At 40.3% G+C, this 24,573-nt stretch overlaps 1 protein-coding gene across 9 annotated transcripts in view; it reads left to right on the top strand.

Moving 5' to 3' along the window:
- Unc5d (unc-5 netrin receptor D) overlaps positions 1–24,573 on the top strand; it is a 555,548-nt gene that overhangs the window by 509,673 nt on the left and 21,302 nt on the right. For all 9 annotated transcript variants that reach the window (XM_028891808.2, XM_028891807.2, XM_028891806.2 and 6 more), the window contains 3 exons: positions 8,152–8,301; positions 14,802–14,966; positions 22,643–22,821. In XM_028891808.2, the coding sequence (XP_028747641.1) occupies positions 8,152–8,301; positions 14,802–14,966; positions 22,643–22,821 (494 nt within the window). The remainder of the gene's footprint in view (positions 1–8,151; positions 8,302–14,801; positions 14,967–22,642; positions 22,822–24,573) is intronic.

Here is a 24,573-nt window from a genome sequence, read left to right as displayed (position 1 = left end):
CTTCAACAATTCACTCTTTGAGCCTCTAAAACACTTCATGGCTAATATCAGCTAAAGTGGTATGAGCTAAAAATACTGTGTACATTGTTGGCTTATTTTCTATCACCCTCACAGTATTCCCCCTACATACACAGAAAAGTACTTGATTTTTTCCATGTCCAAGACTATTAATAAGCCATAAAACTAAAAATAAAACAATAACATTCTAGTTTTTGCTAATTACCAGTTTAGTTTCTAACTTTAAGTATGTAGTAAAAGCTGTTAAATAAATATATACAATGCTGGGAAATAGTCACAGATTCATGTACTCATGATAATAGACATTAACTGTTATTAACACTTTTACGATTTTCATTGTATATATTCATTGTACACAGAACTGTTTTAACACAAGGGCATTTTTATACAAGTCTATAGTATATATTGAGCATATCATGAGCCCCCAGAGTCCCATAATCTTCCCTATCTCGCACCTGCACCTCCTTCCATCAGGCCCTCTCAGTTTATTTTCTGTAGCTGTGACAAAAATACCCCAACAAAACCAATTTAGAATCCATAAATGAAGCAGAATATTCGTCTTGCTGAGACTGATTTAATTCACTTAGAATAATCTCCAGTTTTATCTACTTTTCTACAAGCATCACTTTGCTCCTTATAGCTAAAATAATTTTTTAAAAAAAGGTCCGTTGTGAATGTATACAATTTTCTTCATAGTTCTTCTGTATTGGACACCTAAGTTGCTCCTATAATTCAATATTTTGAATAGTGCCACAAAACCAATGATGTTTAATTATCACTGGGATATGTTGACTTAGAACTCTTTGGATAAGTACCCAAAAGTTGGATAGCTGGGTTGTATGATAGAGCTACTGCTAGTTTTTTGAGAAATCTCTGTACTGATTCTGATAGTGGCTGGACAAGTTTCCATTACTATCAACAGAATGTAAGATTTCTCTTTGTCCACACACTTGCATAATTTCTTATTCTTTATTTTTTTAATGACTATCATCCTGACTAGGATGGGATAGGATCTTAACATGTTTTTAATTTTCATTTCTAGATGACTAGAGAAGTTGAACATGTTTCGATGTTTATGGGCTATCTGTAATTCGTCTTTTAAGAACTATTTGTTAGTTCTTCAACCCATTTACTTGATTGTTTGATCTTTTTCACATTTGTTTAGTTTTTTTTCTTTTGAATTCTTTGAATAGTCTAGATATTAATCTTCAAGCAAATAGCTAGCAAAGATTTTCTCACATTCTGTAGAATATCCTTGCACCCAATGTACACTTCCCTTCAACTGTGCAGAAGACTTTTAATTCTGTGATACCTCAGCTGGCAGTTGTTAACATGGCTTCCTGATTGACTAGAGTCCTATTCAGGAACTCTTTGCTTATACCTGTGTCTTATAGGATTTTCTGTACTTTTCCTTGTAACAGTTTCTAAGTTTCAAGTCTAAATTAAAGTCTTTAATCTATTTAGAGTTGTTGTTTCATTACATTGTTTATGTAGTAGCAGTGAGGTGGGATGTAGGGTAAGCTTTGCCATATGTGTGCTGTATGACTGTGGACTTCAAAGGGCTCTTTATGGAAGTTGGCTCTCTTCTTCCACCATGTGGGTCCTGAGGATCAAACTCAGGTCTTCAAGCTCGATGGCAAACACCTTTACTCACTAGGCCAGCTTGCCTGTCCTAGGGCTGATAATTACACAGGGTAAGGGATAGGGATAGTTTCACTCTTCTTCATGTGAATATCTGAATTTCTTAGCAACACTGGTTGAAAGGCTGTCTTTTCTCTGATGTATATTTTTGGCATTTTTTTTTTTTTTTTTTTTTTTTTTTTTTGTTTTTTCGAGACAGGTTTCTCTGTGTAGCTTTGCGCTTTCCTGAACTCGCTTTGGAGACCAGCTGCCTCGAACTCACAGAGATCCGCCTGCCTCTGCCTTCCGAGTGCTGGGATTAAAGGCGTGCGCCACCACCGCCCGGCTATTTTTGGCATTTTTAATAGAGTTTATGTTTATTAAAATTAGTATAGAATTTTTCATGGAGCATTTCGGCAGTTATTGCCCATCTTAGAATTTGTTTCAACTATCACTATAATGAAATGTTTATCATAGTTAGGACACGCTCGTGACAACTGTTGTATTTGTTGCATCTCAAAGAAATGATAACAAATATGCGCTCAGCTAGAGCTTGGCTATTCACCAAGAAGGAAGGCTGCTGCAGGGGCATGGTTACGTCTTTTTTTTTTTCTCATTCATATCTCACTGCGAAGTTCTGTCTCATAAAACACTTAAATGCTAGAAGAAATCCTTTGCAAGAGGATGAGCCTCCAAACCAGATCTACCTGTCTGCTAACACCTGATTATGGCCAAGTCATACAGTGGTTCCATCAAAGAATATTCCATTGGAAGCAGTTGAGTAAACAGACACTGTTCCAACCTGTCTCCCTTCCTCCATCCTGACTGCAGGGTTTCCCCGCTTAATTCTAATTTTTCTGGACTACACTAGGTGGAAACAGTAATGTCTTCAAATGACACAAACAAAACAGTCATCTCGCTGCCTAAGGTCTATTTTAGTGTAGGCTTCGAGGCTTTAAGATGTGCTCTAATGAAGGCACCTACAACTGACCTCACAAAAAATTAGATCAACTCAGGTGTGCTGCTGACAAACAGAAAATGTCAGCTGCCTGGAGGTGAGAGAGGGGTGAGCTAAGAAAGGCTGCGGGAGTTCTAGCCTCTCCTCCCGAGCCTCCTCTGACATGGTGGGAGCATGTGCCTCCTTGCAGAGGCTCTGCCTCTGTGGATGCATCAGACTCAAGGCTAAGGATTCGAGATACATTTTCAAAGCAGGTACATTTTCAGACCTGGTTTTGTTACTCTACTTTAGGCACAATGACATACACAGCATACATGTGCAAGCATACATGCACACACACACCCATAAACTTTGACATGAAGAAAACAAAGAATTGAGATCTCCTATCTTCGTCTCAGGATGTAAAGAAAAACAAAACTCATTTTTCCCCTTCACAGCAGTCGGCACTTCTGTTCAGTACCTCTCGGTACTCATTACTTATTTGGCATTAATGTGGATTTAGAACCTAATTTCAAAGGATTTCCTCCAGATGTAGTTCTTATGTTTATCAATAATGCAACCTTGGGAAATATTGTTCATGTAAAGCATTTAAAGGAAAACACCACAGCAACACAATGTGTATATGTGTGTATGTGTGCGTTAAGTTCAAACAGTTTTGTCTCATAAATATGTAAATTCAGCCCGCCTCTGTTAGTATCCCTGAAGCATACCTGGTTATTGCTGGCTGTCTCATTAAATCAACATAAGGAGCTCAGTGAGCTACAATGTGCGCGTTTCTCCTGGCTGCAGCTTCAAGAACTGGAAGGCCTGCGGGCCTGAGTGTGACATGAAGAAGCTGAGGGCCAGCAAAACCACCATCCAGAGCATTACAGGGACGTTTTATACACACAGAACCGGGTCTTCTTATTTCAGGAACAGAATCATCTAAGCAGAAGGAGAGATTTAACAGGAGGCAAAATGGAGTGATTGTCAGGCCACATTGTCTGTGTAGATGATTCAAAATGAGTTCCGTAGAGGTGTGTACATGACTGCTTCACAAATCCATGTGTACTTGGTTTCAGGGTGTACATTTGTAATACCGCCATCACTCTATAGGCTGAGGCAGGAGAATCCTTAGTTCAAAGCCATCCTGGGCTAAATATCAAAACTGTATCAAAAAATGAACAAATAAACAACAGCAACAAAAACCCACAGCTCTCCAGCTCCTAAGAATACCACATTGCACTCCACTCAGGATTGCACTTCTCTGACAAGGTCAAAATATCTGATTTTAAAGTTCTTTGTAAAGTTCTTTGTACTTGGGAGTTTTTTTTTTCCTTTGGCTCTAAAGCCAGCTATACATTTATAAATATGTAAATATATAGTGATTAGTTTGTGATGGGGCCTTTTCATTTAATAATTACCTTGTTTCAGAATTGATCTAATTGCTTAATATTTTGTCAAACACTAGGCAATGTTAATTGCACATAACTGGTTCTTGTAAATCAGTAAGCTAAAAGACAAAACCTAAAAACACTTGTATTTAAATTAAGGAGCCTAAAGCAAGCCGTTTAAAATGATACCTCTCACTACATGATTATTTTAAGTAGCTACACATTGATTTTGCAAATTTTCCTCTCTGCATTGTGTGTGTATGTGTCTGCTGAGTCTGTACTGTGCTTGTTGTATATCTGTGTTTTACATGTATATGATGCATATGTGTGTGTGGTGTGTGTTGTTTGTGGTGTGTGTGTGGTATGTGTATATAATGTGTATGTTAAATATGTACAGGTTGGTGTGTGTGTCTGTGTTGTGTATGTGTGTTTGTGTGTGTGGTGTGCACATGGGTGTGGAAGAGCATATACTTGTGCACATACATGGTAACATCAAAGCAGAATGTCAGGTGTCTTCCTCTATACCTTCCTCTGAGGACTCTAAGTTAGGATGTCTCACCAAACCAGAAGCCTTTCAGCTTTCTGGCCATGGAGCTTTGGGTTACTCGCCCATCAAAACTGAGACACAGGGTGTATTGTATAGCCATGCCTAGCTTTCTGTGTGGGTGCTGGGAATCCAGATGCATGTCCTCATATTTCCAAACCAAGTCCTCTTACCTACTGAGCTATCTCATCATTTCTACCACACTTTCTGCATTTTAAGGAATGTTTAAATTATATATATATATATACATATGTGTGTGTAATTGTATTATATTAAATTATATATATAGTAGACATACACTGACTTATGTCATCCTATAACTATGTCTTGCACCAATGAAAAATTGTCTATGATAGAGCAGTGATAGTAGTTTGAATGTCACATGACTTTAAGAAAACAGTAAACCTAGTATAACAAAAGACAAGAATGTCTATGCAAAGAAATATTGGACTGTGATGAAGATGGACAATTCTATTCTCTGTCATTAGCCATGTAACTTTAGGCAAATAACTTCCTTACTCTAGTAACCTCAGTAGGATCGCCTGCAAATACAGCATCTAGTGATATAAATCATCATATATGCATATATGTATTCTCATTCATGAACACAACATAGTGATCATATGTCAGCTGTTTGGTGGTACATGGTTGCATAGCTACATAATCAGTGTCCAACCGGACCACAGCTCCAATGGACACTCATTGAATCTCACATGAAGGAACTACTGCCTCAATCTATTACATTACCAATGTCTTATCCCACTATGCATTAAGAGTTAATTAGGATTAATTCTCTTCCCCACCCTGGCTGTTTCCCACCACTCTGCATGAATGACACAGGCCACATGTTATAACCAATTTTGCAGTCTCTGATGACATGCAGTTTCTACTTGGTGTAGTAATTGTTAGCCACAGGTATATATTTAAATTAATTAAAAATATAGTGCTGCAGTCCCAACTGCCATGTTTCAAGTGCATTAATAGCCATCATGGTTCATGGTCACTGTGCTAGACAGTGAGGAAAGAGAACATCTTCATGTGCATAGCAAGTTTGCCACTGGTGGACAAGTCCCAAGAAATGCTCTTCCCCCAAGCAAGAACACAGAGCCATAGGACATGGAGTGGAACTCGGTCATTTTATCCTGACATGCTATAGGAGCAACCTTTCCACAATCTACTTGTCTTAGTTTGTGTTCTGTTGCTGTGATTAAAAAACAGCTCTGTAACCAAAAGCTATTCAGAGAAGAAAGGGTTGATTTTGGCTTAATGGTCACAGTCACAGTCCATCATGAAGAGAAGTCATCAAGCTCAGGCCGGAGCCTGGAGTCAGAACCTGAAGCTGAGTCCCCAAAGGAATGCTGCTTACTGACTCGGTACCCATGAATAGCTCAGTTTTCTGATGTAGGAAGAGCATTGCCCACAGTGTACTGGACTCTTCCACATCAATCTTTACATAAGAAAAATGTACCAAAATCTCCCCTATAGGTCAATATGATGGGGTCATATTTTCTCAGTTGAGGGTCCCTCTTCCCAGATAACCCTAGAGTATGTCAAGTTGACTAAAAAATTAGCCAGCAAACTACTCAAGTTAAACTACAAGTTAGAAACAGTTTTATAATTCTATAGTCAGGTGTGCAGATCACATGTATAACCACATGGGATATTGAGGCAGAAGACCCATGAATTCCAGACAGCCTGTGCAACTTAGAAATACCCTATTTCAAAATGAAACATTTTTAGAGACAAAGATATAAGTCTGTATTAGGATGTTTGGCAAGTATATGAAGTTCTGGTACCTCAAATTTCTAGAAACTTAAAAAGAAGTGTCCTTATAACTCAAGGCAGGAGATAGACACACTATGGGGCTGCTTTTAGCCTCTAATAACTGAAGTACAAATTGTGCTTATCCATCAAATTGCTGGACTTCTTCCAATTGATTGTAGCATCTTACAGACTGTGGTATATAAAGGCTGTATGGCCTGGTGTTTCTCCTGGGTCTCCAAGGAAACTGTAAGTCAAGGGTGATTCTACAAATGGACCTGGGAAGGGCTTTCATCTCTAGTCACTGAAAGCCTTACTTCTACAGTAATTTAATATTTTTCAGAATACATATTTATCTAGCTGTTCCACTTGCCCTGTCAATGTAATTCTGGTCACAACAAATTCAGAAGCAATTAAGTGTTTGCTGAGTCGAACCTGTGTGGGCTTTGTTTGTCACGAGTGTAATTATAATGATCTCTCAGTGAAACATAGGGAGTGTTTACCTTGGAAATTTGATTTCTTGTTTCTGAAGTCAGGCTAACTTGATAAAGAACTTCTTTTTCCTGGCCTTTTGGCTTAAAAACCCTTATGAATACTACTACAAATAAACACGCACTCCAGAACATTTATTTTGAGCCAAAAATGAATGTTAGATAATGCCTATCTTTGTGAAGAATTGCAGTAGAACAGAGAACACCTTGTCTGCCTGTATTGTGAAGGTATAGCACTGTGTGCTGCTGATCCCTGGGGAATGTCACATCCAAATGAAACCCATATACTCCTAGAAACTCGATGGTATTAGAATCAACTTGGAGGCAAGGAGGAGTTTTAGTTTAAGGAATATTCCAGTGAGTGTAAAAGCAGCCAGAAGGAATACCATCAAGAAAATAAATAACACATGCTGGCTCAAGTGGATGGAGGCAGAGGGAGCCCTGCTACATGCTGCTGGAAGAAATATAAGTTACTCTAGCCATTATGAAAATCAGTATGGAGGTTCCTCCAAAAATTAAAAATATACTGTTGGATCCAAGAGTAGCACTCGTGAAGAAATCAAAGCCAGCGTAACACAAAGATACCTACATGGCCTTGTTGGGTGCAACACTGTTCACAATAACTAACTTAGAGAATCAGCCTAGATGTTAATCAGTGGCTGAATAGATAAAGTCAGTGTGGCACATATACACAGAGGAGGGGTGTTCAGTCATAATGATCAGTGAAATGGCATTTACAAGAAAACAGATGGAACAAAAGAGTATCATCTTAGGGAAATAATGTAGACTCAGAAGAATCATGAATTCTCATACAGTTTCTGGATTTTATCAAATAAGACACAAAAGTAAAACAGGGCCTGTGTGAGAAGAGACCCGTGAAAGGAGGAGGGGAAGCAGGAGCAAGATAACAGGATTGTGATGATTAAAGTACATGGTGTACATGTATAAAATGTACATGTATAAAATAATGATGCCTATTATTTTGTAGAAGGAATGTATACTAATAATAAAAAAATTAAAAAAACCTCAGCAAGGGCCAACAAGATAGCTCAGCAGGTAAAGGTACTTGCCACCAAGCCTGATGACCTGAGTCTAATGTCAGGAACTCATGGGGTGAAATGATAGAAATGATTCTTGCAAACTGACGGCTCACCTCTACACCTGAGTGCCCATACTGCACAAAATAAATAAATCTACATAGGCATACGTAACATAAGCAAGAAAGAACAGTTGTCTCTTGGTGACCGAATCCCTATTTTTTTCAGCAGCAAGTCTGGGGCTCTATCTGGCTATGGAAGTGTGTGGCTGTGTCAGAGGTGTGCATGGTTGTGTACACAAAGCCATATGCCTCAATGTGGTTCTTCCTTTTCTTTCCTGCTCTTATAGGAAGTGGTTTCTGATGAACGGCACCAAGGCGGCCAGCTCCTGGAAGAACCAAAACTGCTACATTTCAAAGGGAATACCTTCAGTCTTCAGATATCTGTCCTTGACATCCCTCCATTCCTCTGGAGGATCAAACCTTTCACTGCATGCCAGGTATCAGCCAAAGGGACTTCTCATAGAAACAGCTCTGCTGTGACCAGCAAACCTGGGAGGGGCCTTCCTGTATGGATTGCACCTCCGAACTGTGAGAGATCTAACAGTTTGAGTGGAACATACTGTCCTAAATTCGCAGGTGTCTAGTAAGTGGGGCAAAAGTCCCTGCCTCTCGGGTTATGTGGCACTCCGTTCCTCTGTTTGAATTGTTCAGTATAGGTTTAAGATGGAAATCTAATCACTTAAAAGTAAGGATTGTGTGTTGTTTTTATTAAAATCAATCAGTGTGAGACACTGTTTTAATCACAGTCAGCAGTGAAGAGGCAGAACGTCTCAGGGTGATGATTTTGAGTGATAGCTGTGGCTGTGAACAAAGATGTTACCCTTCATATGTGAACTGCTTGCTGCCAAATGTAATGAGTAAGATGAGAAGATACCCCTAGTCAGTAAGCAAAGGCAAGAGGAAGCCTCCCTGGAGTCCTTTTATAAATACATAAAGATATTTATATATTAGCATGCATAGGTCTCCTTATAAAGTTTTTTTTTTTTCTCAGCTCAGGGTGATTCAGTTATGCTTACCATAAAAAGATATCTGAGAAATTTGTAATCCTGGCATTGAAGTCTGAGAATTTCCTTTATTGCTATCATAAGCAGGCCCCCTTTTCTTCAAATGACAGGACATTTCCTTAACCCCAGAAGAGTTTCTGGTACCTCTGTTAATTTGCAATTGCAGGGCATTTTTACATCTGGCAGCATAGATGCAAAGTCATATGAAGCTTTTTAACACTTCCATTCATTTAGTTATTTATTATTAATTAAACACACACACATCCCTACACGCATACTCATACCACACACACACATACACACACATATACCCCTACACACACACTCACCCCTCACACACACACTCGTTACACTAACATATAGTTATTCAAAATGGGAACCAGCCAGATAGCAAAGCGAAAACACAGACATTCCATGATAGAAAAAGCTGGGCCACCAATGCTTCCCACTTGAAAAATGCAGAAATCTAAAATTGGATATAAGTCTCTATTTTCCCATTTAAGTCTCGTAAGTCTTGCTTTTTGCGAACTACTTTTCCCAAAACAGTTTTAGTGCATTCAAATATCCAAAATGACATGAACATCTCTCAGGGTTCCAATTATCCCCCCTTTGATTTGGCACAGTTGACAAATTTCCTGATAGAAGATTCTTGAATCAGTGTAGTGCTGGTGATATTCAAGACCCAAATGTCTTTGTTTTCCAGGAGGTAGTATTCAAAGTTTATGTTCCAGATTGAGTTTGAGAGTATTGTTAAGACAAGTTTTGCTAACCATTTGAATGCCTATATATTAATCTTTATAGGTTCTTTGCACTGTGTCTGATACAAGTCAGTAAGTCCAAAGTTGCTATTGCATTTAGTGCTTAAATATTGAAAAAAAAAATTAGATGGATGAAAGAACCATTCCTTTCTAGACTCTTAAATAATGATTCCAGAACCAAAGACATAGAATGAATACATTGAGCCCAAGAGGATGGGGGGGGGGGGATACCTGCAAACCTCCCAGAATGCAACAACACTGACCAGAGCCAAAGGCACTGGAATGCAAGAAATCTAACATGCTTCACTACTAGCATGGGTTAGAATCCATGGAGGTTTTGAGCATGTATAAATATTTGCCTTCTGTAGTTGAGCCTAGTTTGAGAAGGGTGTTGGAAGACTGAAAAGCAGTTTCATTTTTTTCAACGGCGGCGGGAGGAGGGGGGGGTCGGTCTTGCCACTGAGTCTTCATTTCCACTTCATTTTTCTAACCCCAAATTACTCTCCACTCTGGTCTTCCTTCCTTCCTACCACCCTTACCCACCAATCTTTGCCCACACCAGTGCTAAATCCCTCAGATCATATAAGTGAGCATGGCAATGGGCTTAATCACCGCACTATAGTTGTTCCAGACATTAGATCAAAGCACTTTGGGGTGGATTTGTGGTCAAACTGATTGAGCCTCATGTGGATCATTGTTTGTACTGACAAACTTGGTTTGGATAACAGAGGAAGAGTATTCAATGGGCCTTAGTGGTTAGGAAATAATGGGACCTCTCTCTCTCTCTCTCTCTGGTTATCTCTGAGAGATGTTACAGGAACAGAAAATCATGCTAGTCCTGATATGTGGTCTGATCTCTAATCACTAAATCTCCCTGTCATCTTCCAGCCCAAAGCATGGGAAACTGGAGATGCTATTACTATGTATTTGTCTCCTTCTAACTACAAACTGACAGTCTAGGAATTGATATATTGCAATTGGCACACATTCCAAGATGACATCCTGTCTTGTTCTGGGAGATGGAATTTCCAAGGAACTACAAGCCTAAAAGAGGGGTTCAAAAATTATCAGATAGCAACAGCTGCACGACAAGTTGTCTTGAAACAGTGTGAATTAGGTCTGTGTCCTGAGCTCTGAGAAGATGAGGCCTGTTAGGTTTAGGGGGATCACTTTGATTTCCAATCAGGTACTGGAGTCCGACATCACGCTGAATGTCATACAGCTTCTGTATGCAGGAAGGGAGGGTCCATCAGCCGCACCCACTGACTTTGGTTTAAAGAAAAACCTCTACCCATAGTGCTAGCATTCCCAAGTAACACACTGTTCCATGTTTTCTTCCCAAGATTCAAGACTACCATGATTAGTAACCCACTATGGCTGTCATCAGCCCTCTCCTTGCCCTACCTGGGAGGTAACTAAAGAGCCCCACTCTCAACAGGTCATTGGGACCTCAAGCTTCTTCATTATAATTTCCCTTTATCTTTATTGACTCTGGCTTGGAAAGCTATGATAAGCTTTATGGCAGCAATTATTTATTTATTTAGAGCCAATAAAGCACAGTCAGGTTGTCATGTCCCTAGGATAAAGATAGCTGTCTTTGCAGCATGCTATGAATCTTCCAGAAGTCAGTGTCTATCTCCTGCTAGGATATGATTTACATTCTCTCCATCTGCTAGGAACCTAATTATAATGGGGGCCAGAATGAAAACATTTCCGGAATTCTTTCGCCGCACATAACTTTGCTAAACTTTGTCCTCGGCACTGTTTCTCTCAGCTCAGTGAGCATTGTTAGTGGTTTGTTTTTGTTTTGTTTGGGGAAAAGGGTGGATTTTTCTCCCCGTCCCCCCTTCTTTTTAGGGGATAAATGGAAGCAGAAACAATTGCCCTGAGAAAATACACTAATCACAGTGCTTCCAGTTCTATTATTTTTAAATGTTCTGTTGAACACTATTGGCAGCTGCTATTCAACTCAACAATGAAAAACTATTCCTTCAGTACTGTCTTTTTTTCCAAGCAGATTTAAAAGTGTTTTGATTATATGCAGTGGCATGGAGAGACAGGAGAAAAGACATTTTTATGCTGATTCTCTTGTATTTCTACAAGGAAAAACTATCTTTGCACAGGGTACTAATCACCTATGTTCTAGTGTTTGGGGGAAAGTACAGAAGACTTAGCAAGTGATATCAGAGGGTACTTTCAAAGAAGTGGTCAGTATCATTGTTTAAGAAAATGTAAGTATGACCAAGGATCCCAACCCATAGCAGAAAATGTAGATTTTCCTTGAGAGAAGGATTTTGAACTGGGCTCTGTCTAACCCTGAAAGCCAAGTGCTTACATTATGCTGTAATGACTAAAATTTAAGTTGTTCTAGCAAATAAAACCCACTTGTTAACCTCACAGCTCTGTGCTGTAGTTGGTTTTTCTGAAGGAGACATACAAAGTAACTTTACAAAATCAGCTGGTAAAAAAGGAGATTTCATCTGAGAGATTATTAGAATGAGAATGTAGAGAGTGGGTGCAGGCCATGAAATGATTGAGACCTGGGAAGGCCAAGCTGGATTTATAATGTGAGGCATTGGGGTCTGCTGTGAACCATCAAGCAAAGGGATCATGGGATAAAGGCCAAGCCCCTGGGTAATGATCACGTCAGTGTCTCTCATGACTAGAAGTGAGAGACCGTGATGCTGTTGCCTTGATGGATGCCAATCAACTGACTTCCATTTGACTCTCCTGTGAGGCTCCACACCCTGCCAAGCTTGTCTAGTAGAGACTAGAGGCAGAAGAGTGTGAAACACTACTTCATTCAGCTCCAGTGAGGTGTAATGGGCTTAGGAAAGTTGGCTAAATGGCCATGGAAATGGTAAAATGCCTGAGAAATAAATGCCAAGTAGCATTTGTAGAGTGCCTCAAGACTACAGTGCCAGGGACTGATGATGAGATAAATGCCAGAGATGTAGTTATTAGAGCCTTGCAAAGGGAGATGACAGTTGGCCATGTGCAAGCAGATGGGATTGAGTTCAGTGGGCAGAGGGAGATGTGTAGGAGGCTGAAGTATGACTTAGGAGTAACCCATGGGTTGCACAATGGGAGAAGGCTTAGAAGGAGGAATTGTGAAATGCTATAAAGCACGGCCATACTTGAGGCCTCCTCTGATCCCTCAGTACATCTTCTGAGGAAAGTCCACTGACTTCTTTGGCTCAGGATTAAGAACAAATACAAGAAAACAGAAGCCCTACACAGTTGTTATATTCTTGCTAAGATGGATGGTAATTGTGAATGCTTCATTTTGTTTTCTCATCTTCTCCAAAGCTTGCTATATCCTCTTTAAGCATAGAGCAACCTAAAAGTCTAAAATCATCTATCCTTGATGCTTACTCCAGTAAGTATTTGTTGTTAAAATTCCTCCCCAAAGGGAGACATAAGCAGCAGCTTCTCCCATTCCTAAATTTCCAATGACAAATAGAGGCATTATTCCACCAAAGTTCACACTTTGGAACCAGTGAGTATTTAATGGGTTTCCTTATAGAACATAGGTGAGATGCTTCTTACAGGGTTTGGGGTGCTCCATACCCCAACAAGTTGTACCTAGAAAGCCCTCACCCAGTAGTCATGAGGGCTTTCCCATAGGTACATTGGTGGAGCCTTCCTTCTCTAGTCTCCCTTGGTCTATATATATATATACATACTTGCTCCTCCCTGAGGCCACATGCAATTAAGGCAGATATGTATACAGCTATGAAAGAAAACAGTTGGATACTTAGGTGAGGGTCTCATGATCCTTCCTATCCCACTATGAGGGCATGCAAGCAGTCAGCAAACCCAGCTGGGATGAACCTTTCGCAGAGCTGAACATCCCATGAAGGCAGCTGATTGGCTTAGAGAACAGTCACTTAAAACACAATCCAAAATTTAGATCTATATCTATATAGCTTTTAGAGAAAGTTAGGAAGCAAATTATAAGTGTGAACACTGAAGCTCAGGAATAAACAGTTCCCCAAAGTGAATAATTATAATTGTGGCATTGGTCTTATAACACACTACAGGCCTATCACCAGCCACACTCTAGAGTTCCCAGCTTCCAGACTTGGTACATCTCTTGCTACCTTTCAGCTTCATCTTTGCAGAAAATTGTATTTTTAGCAATAAAGGAGCAAATTAATGAGGTGATAAAAAGAGGAAATAAAAGTGATGATGAGGGTTATTAGAAGCTGGGCATCCATGGTCATTGCCAAGTCCCCAACCAAATTTTACTAAGAAGGAGATACTTTTCAACACATTAAAAACAAAAGTAAGAACAAACAGTAAAAATTGCCTTTGTCATCATGCTCCAGCTAGTATTGGGGAAAAGGAATAATTTCCGTTCTTGTTTAGTAAAACCTACATTTGCCATGGAGTTATATCAGTCACTGAGGATGGGACAAAACCTGAACTGTTATTATTTCTCATTCATATTGTCCTGTGTGGTCACTTACCTACTACATGACCAATCATAGGTGATTAGAGAGCTCTGTCACTCTGGGTGCCGAGCATGTTTGTGTCCTTCTCTAGGTTGTATGCAGTTCTGTCAGATACATTGGTAGTATGTGTCCCTACACAGGTCTACATGAGTCTGTGGTATGGGCAACTAGTTCTGGTCAGTCAGTTTCTCAGTAAAATTCTTACTTAAATGAGAAAATAGCATTTTATTCCCAGCTTATATAGAGAGATGGACTAGAGGAGCCTTCTAAGGAAGATCATTTTTAGTGGGGAAAAGGTTAAATTTTAATGGTATCCATTCGTGTGTGTGTGTGTGTGTGTGTGTGTGTGTGTGTGTGTGTGTGTGTGTGTGTGTGTGAGAGAGAGAGAGAGAGAGAGAGAGAGAGAGAGAGAGAGAGAGAGAGAGAGAGAGAGAGAGAGAGAGAGAGAGAGAGAGAGAGAGAATGAGTGAAGTCTAAGCTCTTGCAGCATGGCTTAGGAATTCAAATGTTATCAATTGGAATTGACATTAATTACTTCTGTGCTCCCTGGCATATGCTGAAATATTATTTCTGTAATTCCACCAAAGTCACTTAGGCAATTATCTTTGCTACGATCATCATCATCATCATAATTGTTGTGATTAAGTCACTGCTGGTCTGGTTCCTTGAAGCAGGGCTCTGCTCTTCACTCCCTGTCCTCTCCTCCTCCCGACTGCAGGAAGTCCCCTTCTCCCGAGTGTGGAGCAGCAACCGGCAGCCCTTGCACTGTGCCTTCTCCCTGGAGCGCTACACGCCCACCACCACCCAGCTGTCTTGCAAAATCTGCATCCGGCAGCTCAAAGGCCATGAACAGATCCTCCAAGTGCAGACATCCATCCTAGAGGTAAGTCCGGGATTCCGGTCCTTTGAGTCCCTTCCTAAGGGACAGTAGGAATAAAGATCACATATATATCATGACTGTGCTATTCTTAGGAACTTCGACATGTAGGCTCTTGACTCTCATTATCAATGAGGAAAACCATGCTTTCTTGGGCTCAGAATTGAACCAAGCTTCCCAATGGACAGGGAAACTAACCTCTCTGAGAGCCTAATCAAGGCTCTGTAGAGGGACTTCTGGTGAAGGAGCGGGTACATGGATTCTTTTACAAAAAGCAAGCAGTTTCCTAATTCACAGCAGGACTGGGATACCCACTGACATGTGTCAGGGATGGATCAACACGGCAGTGGAGACTGGTGGCTACTGGGTTATTATTCAACTGGTTCTTCATAATGCTTTAGAAGACAGTTGCCTTGTGGACTTTATCTTTGGTGCCCCTCCCCACCAAGTCCCTTTCCCACATCCGTATCTGTTTGTTTGTTTGTTTTGTGGCCCACTGATTTTAACATATGTGTTTGTCCGCAAATAAATATTAATGATCTATTAATCGGTTTATTCTTGTCTGAAGTTTTAACACATCTACATCCATACAACTCAATTTAAGTTTTCTTCCTTTGAATGTGTATAACTGTAATGCATCGTCACTTCTTTGCATTTTCATTTCAACTCATTGTTTATGCAAAGTGAGTATTGCTAATTCCCCAAATAGTTTTCCTGAGGACTGGATAGCTTTCCCAAGGATCATGTCTTACAATTGATAGCTGTCTTAACTGACATGTATGTGTGCTATTTGCATTCATTATTGCCAATTAGCATTTAGTGCTAAAGCAGCTTTGATGGGGAAAGTACATCCAGAAATCTGGGCAGGGTATTTTTAGAATCTTTTTCATGAACAGTCACAGCATAGTTAATGCAATACATTTCCAAATAAAATATGAACAAACGTTATGGGAAACTTTTTTTTCTTAGACTGTAACATCTTTTACTAATAGTTCATCCTGAAGTTAGATGATGTGTTTTATTTTTGTTTTTAGTTTTTTTTTTTAATTGATTAAATTTCCTGACAATTGCAAATGTATATAATGTGGTGGCTCTCAGCTTTCCTAATGCTGCGACCCTTTAATACAGTGCCTCATGTTGTGGTAACCCACAGGTTGAGATCAGTGATGCAATACATTGTGGTTACTGTCACTTCTCATACTCTATTTCCCTTCCACTTCTGTCATCCCCTCCCCACCAAGTCTCTTCCCCATATCCATGTCTTTTTGTCTGTTCATTTTGGGGACCCACTGATTTGACCCCAGGACCTTCTGTTGGACCCCAGGTTTGTAGCTGTGCTTTAGAGTATGATGGGTTGACTAGTGGGTACACAATTGAAAATGGTTACATCCCTTGCCCAGAACCCATCAGTAACCAATAGTTCAGCAAAAGGGCTCTATGAGTCTCTGCCCCATCCATGATTGGCAGGTGACAGCCCAGTCTTATGCAGGCCCTGCACGGACGACTGCAACTGATGTGAAACATGTTTGCAATGGCTGTATCATTTCATAGCCCCTTCTTTCTGTTTTCCAGCTCTTATATTCTTTTAGTTCCCTCTGTGATAGCCCTGTACCTTAGAGGGAGCAGAATAAAGGCCCCATTTAGGGATAAGCACTCATCTCTATCACTTTTCCTCACCATCTTGAGCAGTTGTGAGTCTACATCTACCACCATTCACTGCAGAGAAGCTTTCCTGATTAAGTAGCATTTGTGTATGGTTAGAAGCATAAACATTTAGAATGCAGTTTGTCACCATGACAACTTGGCTAAACAACAGTAATAAGTTCTGCTCTGGGGCCTATGACCTCCCCATCCATGGATTTTTAAAATGAAAAACAAGAGAAAACCAAGTAACACCTACTTTTCAGTTGCACCCATCAAAAGGTAGAAGAAAAAGGCTTCAGATCTGGGTTGCCAGACATGTATGTTAACAGGTCAACCAAAGGATTCTAGGTTTGAAGATCTTGTTTTTATAAGACACCTGAATGCTGGAGATCAACTTCTGCTATTAAAAAAATTTACAGAAGGAAAAAATCAGAGGATTGGTACACCCTATTACATTTTGTTATTGCTTAACTAAATTCATGAAGTACATTAAAGGAAAATTAGTCAAGAAACCCAATCCTTCCTACCTTTTGTTGTTGATCTCTTTTCTAATGATTCAAAGTTTACAGTGACATTGAGCCATCAAGAAGACAAACATCACAGTGTCTCTGGACACTGGGAAACAAGTATCAAAAGAGTATCAGAAATGTTGACTGATAATCACTGGTTCACATCCTTCAGCTTTTGGATGCTTTACTGCTCTTTCTATTCTGTCAAGGATTGGTTTATTAATTGCTTAAAGTATTACTACAGGAATTTGACCCAGTCCCAGAGCATCTTAGGCAAGTCTAATTTATTAGCATTTTCTGTGTTAGAAGACGACTAATAACTTTTGAAAGCCCCTATATTTCAGGCTCTGTTTCATTTGCTTCCCATCTGTCACATAACCATCACTGCTCTGTGGATTAAGTATTACTGCAGTCATAATTGTACATGATATAAAATCTCAAAGAAGTTATCCTTCCTGTCTGAGGATATTGAGCTAATGAGATGTGAAATCACAGTGCAAACTGAGAGACCTGACTTCAGGCTCAAAGTCTCTACTTACATGTTACATTATTTCAGGACCCCCAATCAGCCTCATCATGAACCATAATGCCAGTCTTCTACTTGGGATCTCAGACAGTGGTGGCAAATATCCAACACCAGTAATTTTGTTCTTAAATACATCCATGGAGTCATGTAACAATTGAGAAATTCTTTTGTCAAAAAAGGAAGCAGGACTATGGAGATATTTTTGGTCCTTAAAGAGCTTACTGTATAAGCATGATGCCCTGAGATCACTCCCCAGAATCCATATAACCCACAAAAAGTATCATGCTGTGCTCTTCTAATCCCAGCTCTGGGGAGGCAGATACATACAGATTTATGGAACTTACTACCCACCCTACCCTAGTAGGTAAGCTCTAAGTCAATGAGAGATCCTATTTCAATAAAACATGAGGCAGACAATTCCTGAGAAAAAAACAATGCTCAAGGTTGTCCTCTGACCTCAACACACAGACACACCCACAAAAATAGGAACACCTGTGCATAATGCTAACACACAAAGAAGAAAACATAGAATGTCAATATGTTTGGGTAATGGAGTAAGTCAGTGCTCATTCTATAGATTGTCAAGAAAAGAATGTGTATGTACATGTGGAACTTGTTTTCTCTTAATGTCATCATTGAACTGTCTCTCAAACTCCTTCCAATGTCATGGGGGAAGGACACATCAGGTGATTAAAAACACCTGTTGTCTTTTCCTAAAATAGAGTTGACTTTCATAGTAAATGATTGAAGCAAAGGGCTAAATATGGACAGTGATCAGAAACTGATTACTGGGGAAGAGGAAGGTGACATTCTAGACAGGAATGACTTTGGAACCATAGACCAGCTTTGAAGGTGCTTTACATTCCTGGTTAGCAGACTGGAAACACTGACTTTAGGGGCTTAGAAAGTTTAGTAAATTAGCCTCTGGGGCTTATTAAGTAAACCCAGTCACAATAATATGGAACTTTTGTAGCTTTTGATAGATGTCATTGATTTTTTTTTTTTTTCTTAATCTTGATCCCCAAATCCCTATGTGTTTCAGCTCAGGATTTTCATTCTTTGTCTTCCTTGAGTGGGTTCTCTTAGTGTCACAATTTCCTACATTTGACAGTAATCATGAGGAATGTAAGCATGTGTGTTTGTGGGTATGTGTATGTGTTAAATGTCTAAGTGTAGTGACCATACTCATTGAAGACATCGATTCTATGCACTCAGTGTTACATCTGCCATTTCCTTTCATGTGTCTTTATCTAAATGATTTTCTAAATAAGTACTATCTTTGCGATGATCCTTAAAATAAAAGGTTTTAGCCAAAATAATATACCTTTTTAAAAATCCATGTGGCCAGAATTGTGTCAGTCTTTAGTAGTATCTTCTTAGATGCAATCCTGTTAAATAACATAATGACTATTGCCAACTGATGCTGTCAAATCAACACTGTCATCCATCTAAAACCTGGGGCCTGGAACACTCCAAGGAACAGGAAAGAACCATCACATAATTTATCCCATCATTTTTTTCCTAATATAATATTATTGAAGACAGTTTTTGGTGGAAATGACTTAAATGAGAATCTTGCATGTTACAATTTTCCCTTTAAGCAATTCTCTTATCTTTCCTCCAAAAGTAGTGGAAGTTGGGGGATAATTTGTCTGCTATAAAATAGAGTACTTGGAATCTCTCAGTGATTTACAACTCCCTATGCTAGCCAGGTAGCAGGCGCTTATCTCAGATGTACAGAGCATGAAAATCTACTGTTCCTCTGCATATTTAATTTGAACACTCAGAGAATGTGATGTACCTATAGCATTCTTATTACTTGGTTCAGATGTGCTTTAGAATGCATCATAAATGTTACATAAAGTGCCACCCTGGTAGAGGAGAAATATTTCAGTTTGGAAATTTTAAGAGTGAAATGGATCCACTTATTAAAGTGTAGTAAATTTTCAATGCTTAATTTTAGATTCAACCTCATGTATTTTATTCATCTTAAAAAAAAAAAAAAAACAACTTTCTGCTGCTTTGTTTTCTGTTTCTCCTGCCGAGAGATTTTTGAGGGTTAAACTCTCCTAACTAGTCTCAATATATTCTGAGATCAGGTCTGATTGTTTGGGTTTTGAAGACGGAGTTCCCCTCTGTTAATAACTTTCAGTGCCATTTCACATAGAAGACTCCCATGTTAACTTGAGTAAAATTATTTTTTCCCTTTCCTCTTCTGGCTCCTCTCCCTTCTCTCTTCCTTTCTGCTGTGGTCTTTAAGTCAGAAAAAAAATATGTAAGGAAGCTATTTCCACTTGATTTGCATTTTTAGAGGCTAAAAGAAATTTTACAAACCATGATAAAAAATAATGTCTGCCTGTAACTTATTTTATACAGTAAGAAGCTGAGTTGGTTTATTTTATAACCATCCAATATATCAGAACAGAATTGTCCACTCTGCCTGGAATAAGTACCTATCTGCCCAAACTCTATTCAGTCTATGCCTACCAATCCCTCAAGGCCAACTCACACACCTCTTCCATGAAGACTCTCCTTCATATAAATTTCCAAGACATAGTGTTACTATCACCCGCACAGGAGTTATCATAACCCCTCTGCCCTGTGCACTTCATAGTTGTTTTGAAACACTAAAATGGCAGTTGGTGTACTTACTAGGACATCCAGCTTGTAGTTTCAGATGTGTCACAAATTACGTGGGTTGCTTTTACAGGCTTTCACACTGTCTGGAGAGACATGGCAGGAGGTCTCATTAGGGAGCTGACATGGAAGATTATATAGCATCCAGAGTTACAAGCCAGGGAGGATAGTGTCCTACTGCAGAGCCATCTAGAAATTCCTGATTTAAAAACTGCTTTTGTTATTAGACCATACCAAACACCAACACCAAAAGAGTCTGTTTTAGATTGTTCCCTAATATAGTATGTAATAAAACTGAAACCAGTTGGTAGAACATAAATGAACTTAAATGATAGCAGGAATGTGAGGCCCAGCACCTGCGTTTGACCAGGAAGCTGTTCCTCTTCAAACATCTAAGATATGCTTTGGGGCATCCTGGGTTTTCAACACCCAAGCCATGTCACCGTGTCCAACAATAATGGAAAAAGTAAAAAGCATTGCCAAACATTAATAATACCTCTCCAACAGTTAGTCTCTCTAGCTGACAGATTTTGGAGAGAACTTATCATACCTGAATTCTTATAGTTGCTCAAGCCAGACACTCTCTGAAGAGGGTCACAATGGCTGTGGTGCCCACAGTAGAAAGACATAAGAAGGTCACACATCACTGGGTGGCTGTGGCGTATGCCTTTAATCCCAGCCCTTGGGAGGCAGAGCCAGGCAGATCTCTGTGAGTTCAAGGCCAGCCTGGTCTACAGAGTGAGATCCAGGACAGGCACCAAAAACTACACAGAGAAACTGTGTCTCAAAAAAACAAAAAAAAAAAAAAAAAAAAAAGTCACAAGTCATGGAGAAATCAGCCCAGAACTTAGAGTGTTAACAAGCCATGTACTGACACAAAGAGGGATGCCATTTACCGTGCAAATGCCAGCTGAGTGGGCTTTAAAGCCTCCTAACCACTTCCTCAACCCTCCCTGATTTACTTTTCCCTGTCAACACAACACATTACCACCAATCTATTGGCATAAAGAAATCCTATTATTATTAGGTCAAAAGTTCAAACATGGCATAGCTGTGCTCTCCGGTCTGGGTCTCACTAACGGAATCAAGAGTATTAGCTAGGGAAATGTTCTTAATGCAGCTCAGAGTCCAAGCTTTGCTCAAGTTGTTGCTACAACTCAGTTCCTTATCCTGGTTATTCTTCACTCCTAGCTACAACTCTCCCACACAGGCAATTCAGAACATGGCATTGCCCATCTTCCAGAGCAGTGGGAGATGCCTCTAAATCTGGGGGTGCATCTCAAGTGGTGCCTTTTTGTTTTGTTTTGTTTGTTTGTTTGTTTGTTTTGCCTATTTGCACAAGGCCCTGAGTTCAATACCCAGTACATTCAAAAGAGTTGGGGGCAAGGGAAGGAAGGAGGAAGGGAAGTGAGAGAAAAAATACATTTCAGAAGACTTCTCTCCTTTTGAAGGCTACCTAGTTAGGTTAGACCCACAGGGAAAAGGAAAATAATTCAATCAAAGCCATCTGATTAGGTACTTTAATTATGTCAGCAGTATCTCTTTTATTTTATGGCATATAATAATCATGGGCTCCATTCCACCAGATATTTGGGAATTCTTAAGGTTCTATTAGTCCACATGAGCCTATCAGCCACTGCTGCCACCAGACAGATACCCTTATGACTTTATTTTTGAACGTGGTGACCTAACAGTTGTGACACACTGATGTAGCAAATCCTGACTGGACAGTTGGACATTAGAAGCAGATGGACAGACAGCACCCGTAGAAACTTTCCAGCCAACATACTGCACACAGCTCACCGAAGTGTTATCTCTGGCAGCATCTATCTCACTGAGGGGACTTAAATCAAAACCAAGATTTATCGCAGTGCCACCCAGCTTTAGGACTAGGGAATAGAAGACACTTTTGTAGCATTAACATACAGTCTCCCCTTACAGCTTCCCAGTCTGCTGCTTTGATCAGCCCATTCATCTTTGGTCTCAATGACTATCAGAGGGTCATTCCTCATACTGAACCCAAATCTGTCAGCAGGTCGCTTCTTCATAGTAATTCTCATCTATCTCTGAGAACCTTAAAAACTAAACTAAAATAAAAACACCTAATTCTGCCTTTACCAGGCAAGGCGGGATACTAGGCTCTGGTGACCTATGATATCCCTGTGGAAGAGGCTACTGTTAATCTTTAGGACGTGACTGATGGACCACTAAAGAAGGTCCTTGCTATTTCGGAAGCTAAGGAACCTGTCAGTGTGTTTTATGTATGCATTTTGAGTATGTGTGTTAACACAGATTTTTTTCACAAATAAACTATTGGTGGTGTTTTTCCTTTGGATCTGATCATGCATCACTTATCTTGTTTACAGAGTGAACGAGAAACCATCACTTTCTTCGCACAAGAGGACAGTACTTTCCCTGCACAGACTGGCCCCAAAGCCTTCAAAATTCCCTATTCCATCAGACAGAGGATCTGTGCTACGTTTGATACCCCCAATGCCAAAGGCAAGGACTGGCAGATGTTAGCACAGAAAAACAGCATCAATAGGTAATTGGGGGCAACTTTTGAAAATGCTTTTGACGTAGCAAACCCTGAAAAATAAAGTGAGCTGGGGCAACCATGTGGGATGGGTATCTCAGTGGATTTCTCTAGCCCATGTTTGTATGGAGCCCAGCTATGGTATCAATGTTCTGTCTACCGCCATCTCACTCTGCCTCAGGGCACGTTACCAAAAAGCCCTATGTTGGTTCTGGCCCTGTGTCCAGGTTTGCTGTTGGGGTGATTCAAACAGAAGCATAGACTGCGTCCTCCTGAGGAATGATTAGAACATGGCTTACAATGGTACCTAAACACAGGGCAACAAATATCTTGCATGTCCCCTCCCCATCAGAACTGGAGGCACTACTTAGCCCATAATGGGGAAACACTCGGTCTGAAAAAAAAAAAGGTGTCTGAATACAATTTAGAGGGCATTTCAGGACAAGTTTTAGATCTCCCACTAAGTGGACAGAAAGTTATCTCCACACCACCACCCAAACAGCCGTGCTGCAGAAAGTGACAGTGTTCATTACCTCACGGGTTAGTGGCTGTCTGCCTAGAGCGACAAGAAAAAATAAGCTCCATTACTCAGAGGAGAGGCATGGTGGCTGAGCTTCCCAGAGCACCTGACCAGTGGTGGAAGGCAGGATTGTGCTGGGTTTGGAATGACTCCTGGGGATAAGGCCCTTGGCAAATCAAAATTCTCCTCTCCATAATCCCCTGCACATCCCCAAAATAAGCTGGTAAGAGTGAGTTCCACCAGAATCGTTTTTATTTTCCTTGCCTTCGCTACTACTGCTTTGTTTTGCTTTTCAGAAAAAAAAAAAAAAAAAAAAAAAAAAAAAAAAAAAACCAGCCTTATTTTCTTACTGCTTGGCTTGCTCTTCCTTTTCACTTTTTCTCCTTATTTTCACAGACACCATGCCTGACTCTTTTTTAATCTGAAAGGGAGGGTATTTGTCTGCCAAGAAAAGATGGAATACTGCTTGCTCCCTGACTCAGAATGGATCCAGCATCCATAAATGAAGGATCCAACGAGAAATCAGGAGGAGGCACTGTTCCCAGAGAAAAATGAATTTACAGAGAATAGGCAGGCCCCCAAAGAATAGATACCTTTTTGAAAAGGCAAAGGCTTATACTGAAAAGGGAAACATGAAAAAATATGAATATGCAGGAAAAACAATAACTTAGAGAGGTTTCAAACTTAGCAAGTTTGAAAGAGGAGAGATTTCTTGGTTGTGATTCATGAACACAACTGTGTCAAGGTCATTTCTTATCAACATGGACACAGAAGGAAAAGTGGACCCAGAAAATGAATTTTGTTGAGGGATAGGGGGGAAATAAAGAAGGGAGGAGAGGAACTGAGATGGGGGGGAAGGGGAAGCAAGGGAAGGAGAGAGAAGAGAGAGGAAGGAAGGGAGGAGAGGGGAGGGAGGAGAGGGGAGGGGGAGGAGAGGAGGATAAGGGAGGGGAGCGGAGAGGAGAGGATAAGGGAGGGGGGGGGGGGGGATAGGGGAGGGAGGGGAGAGGAGAGGATAAGGGAGGGGAGGGGAGGGGAGAGGAGAGGATAGGGGAGGGGAGGGGAGAGGAGAGGATAGGGAGGGGAGAGGAGGGGAGAGGAGAGGATAGGGGAGGGGAGGAGAAAGAGAGGATGCTTGCACAGCAGGGACTCAAGCTTGCCCAGCCGCCCTGGTGCTGCAGCCAACTTCAGCCTATGTAAACATGTTACTTCCTTCCTCAAGTCTTTCTTTCTGGTCACAG

The sequence above is a fragment of the Peromyscus leucopus genome, chromosome 17, assembly GCF_004664715.2.
Source record: "Peromyscus leucopus breed LL Stock chromosome 17, UCI_PerLeu_2.1, whole genome shotgun sequence".
NCBI classification, from domain to species: domain Eukaryota; kingdom Metazoa; phylum Chordata; class Mammalia; order Rodentia; family Cricetidae; genus Peromyscus; species Peromyscus leucopus.
Note: the sequence above shows the minus strand (reverse complement) of the source record. Positions and strands in the feature narration are given on the sequence as shown.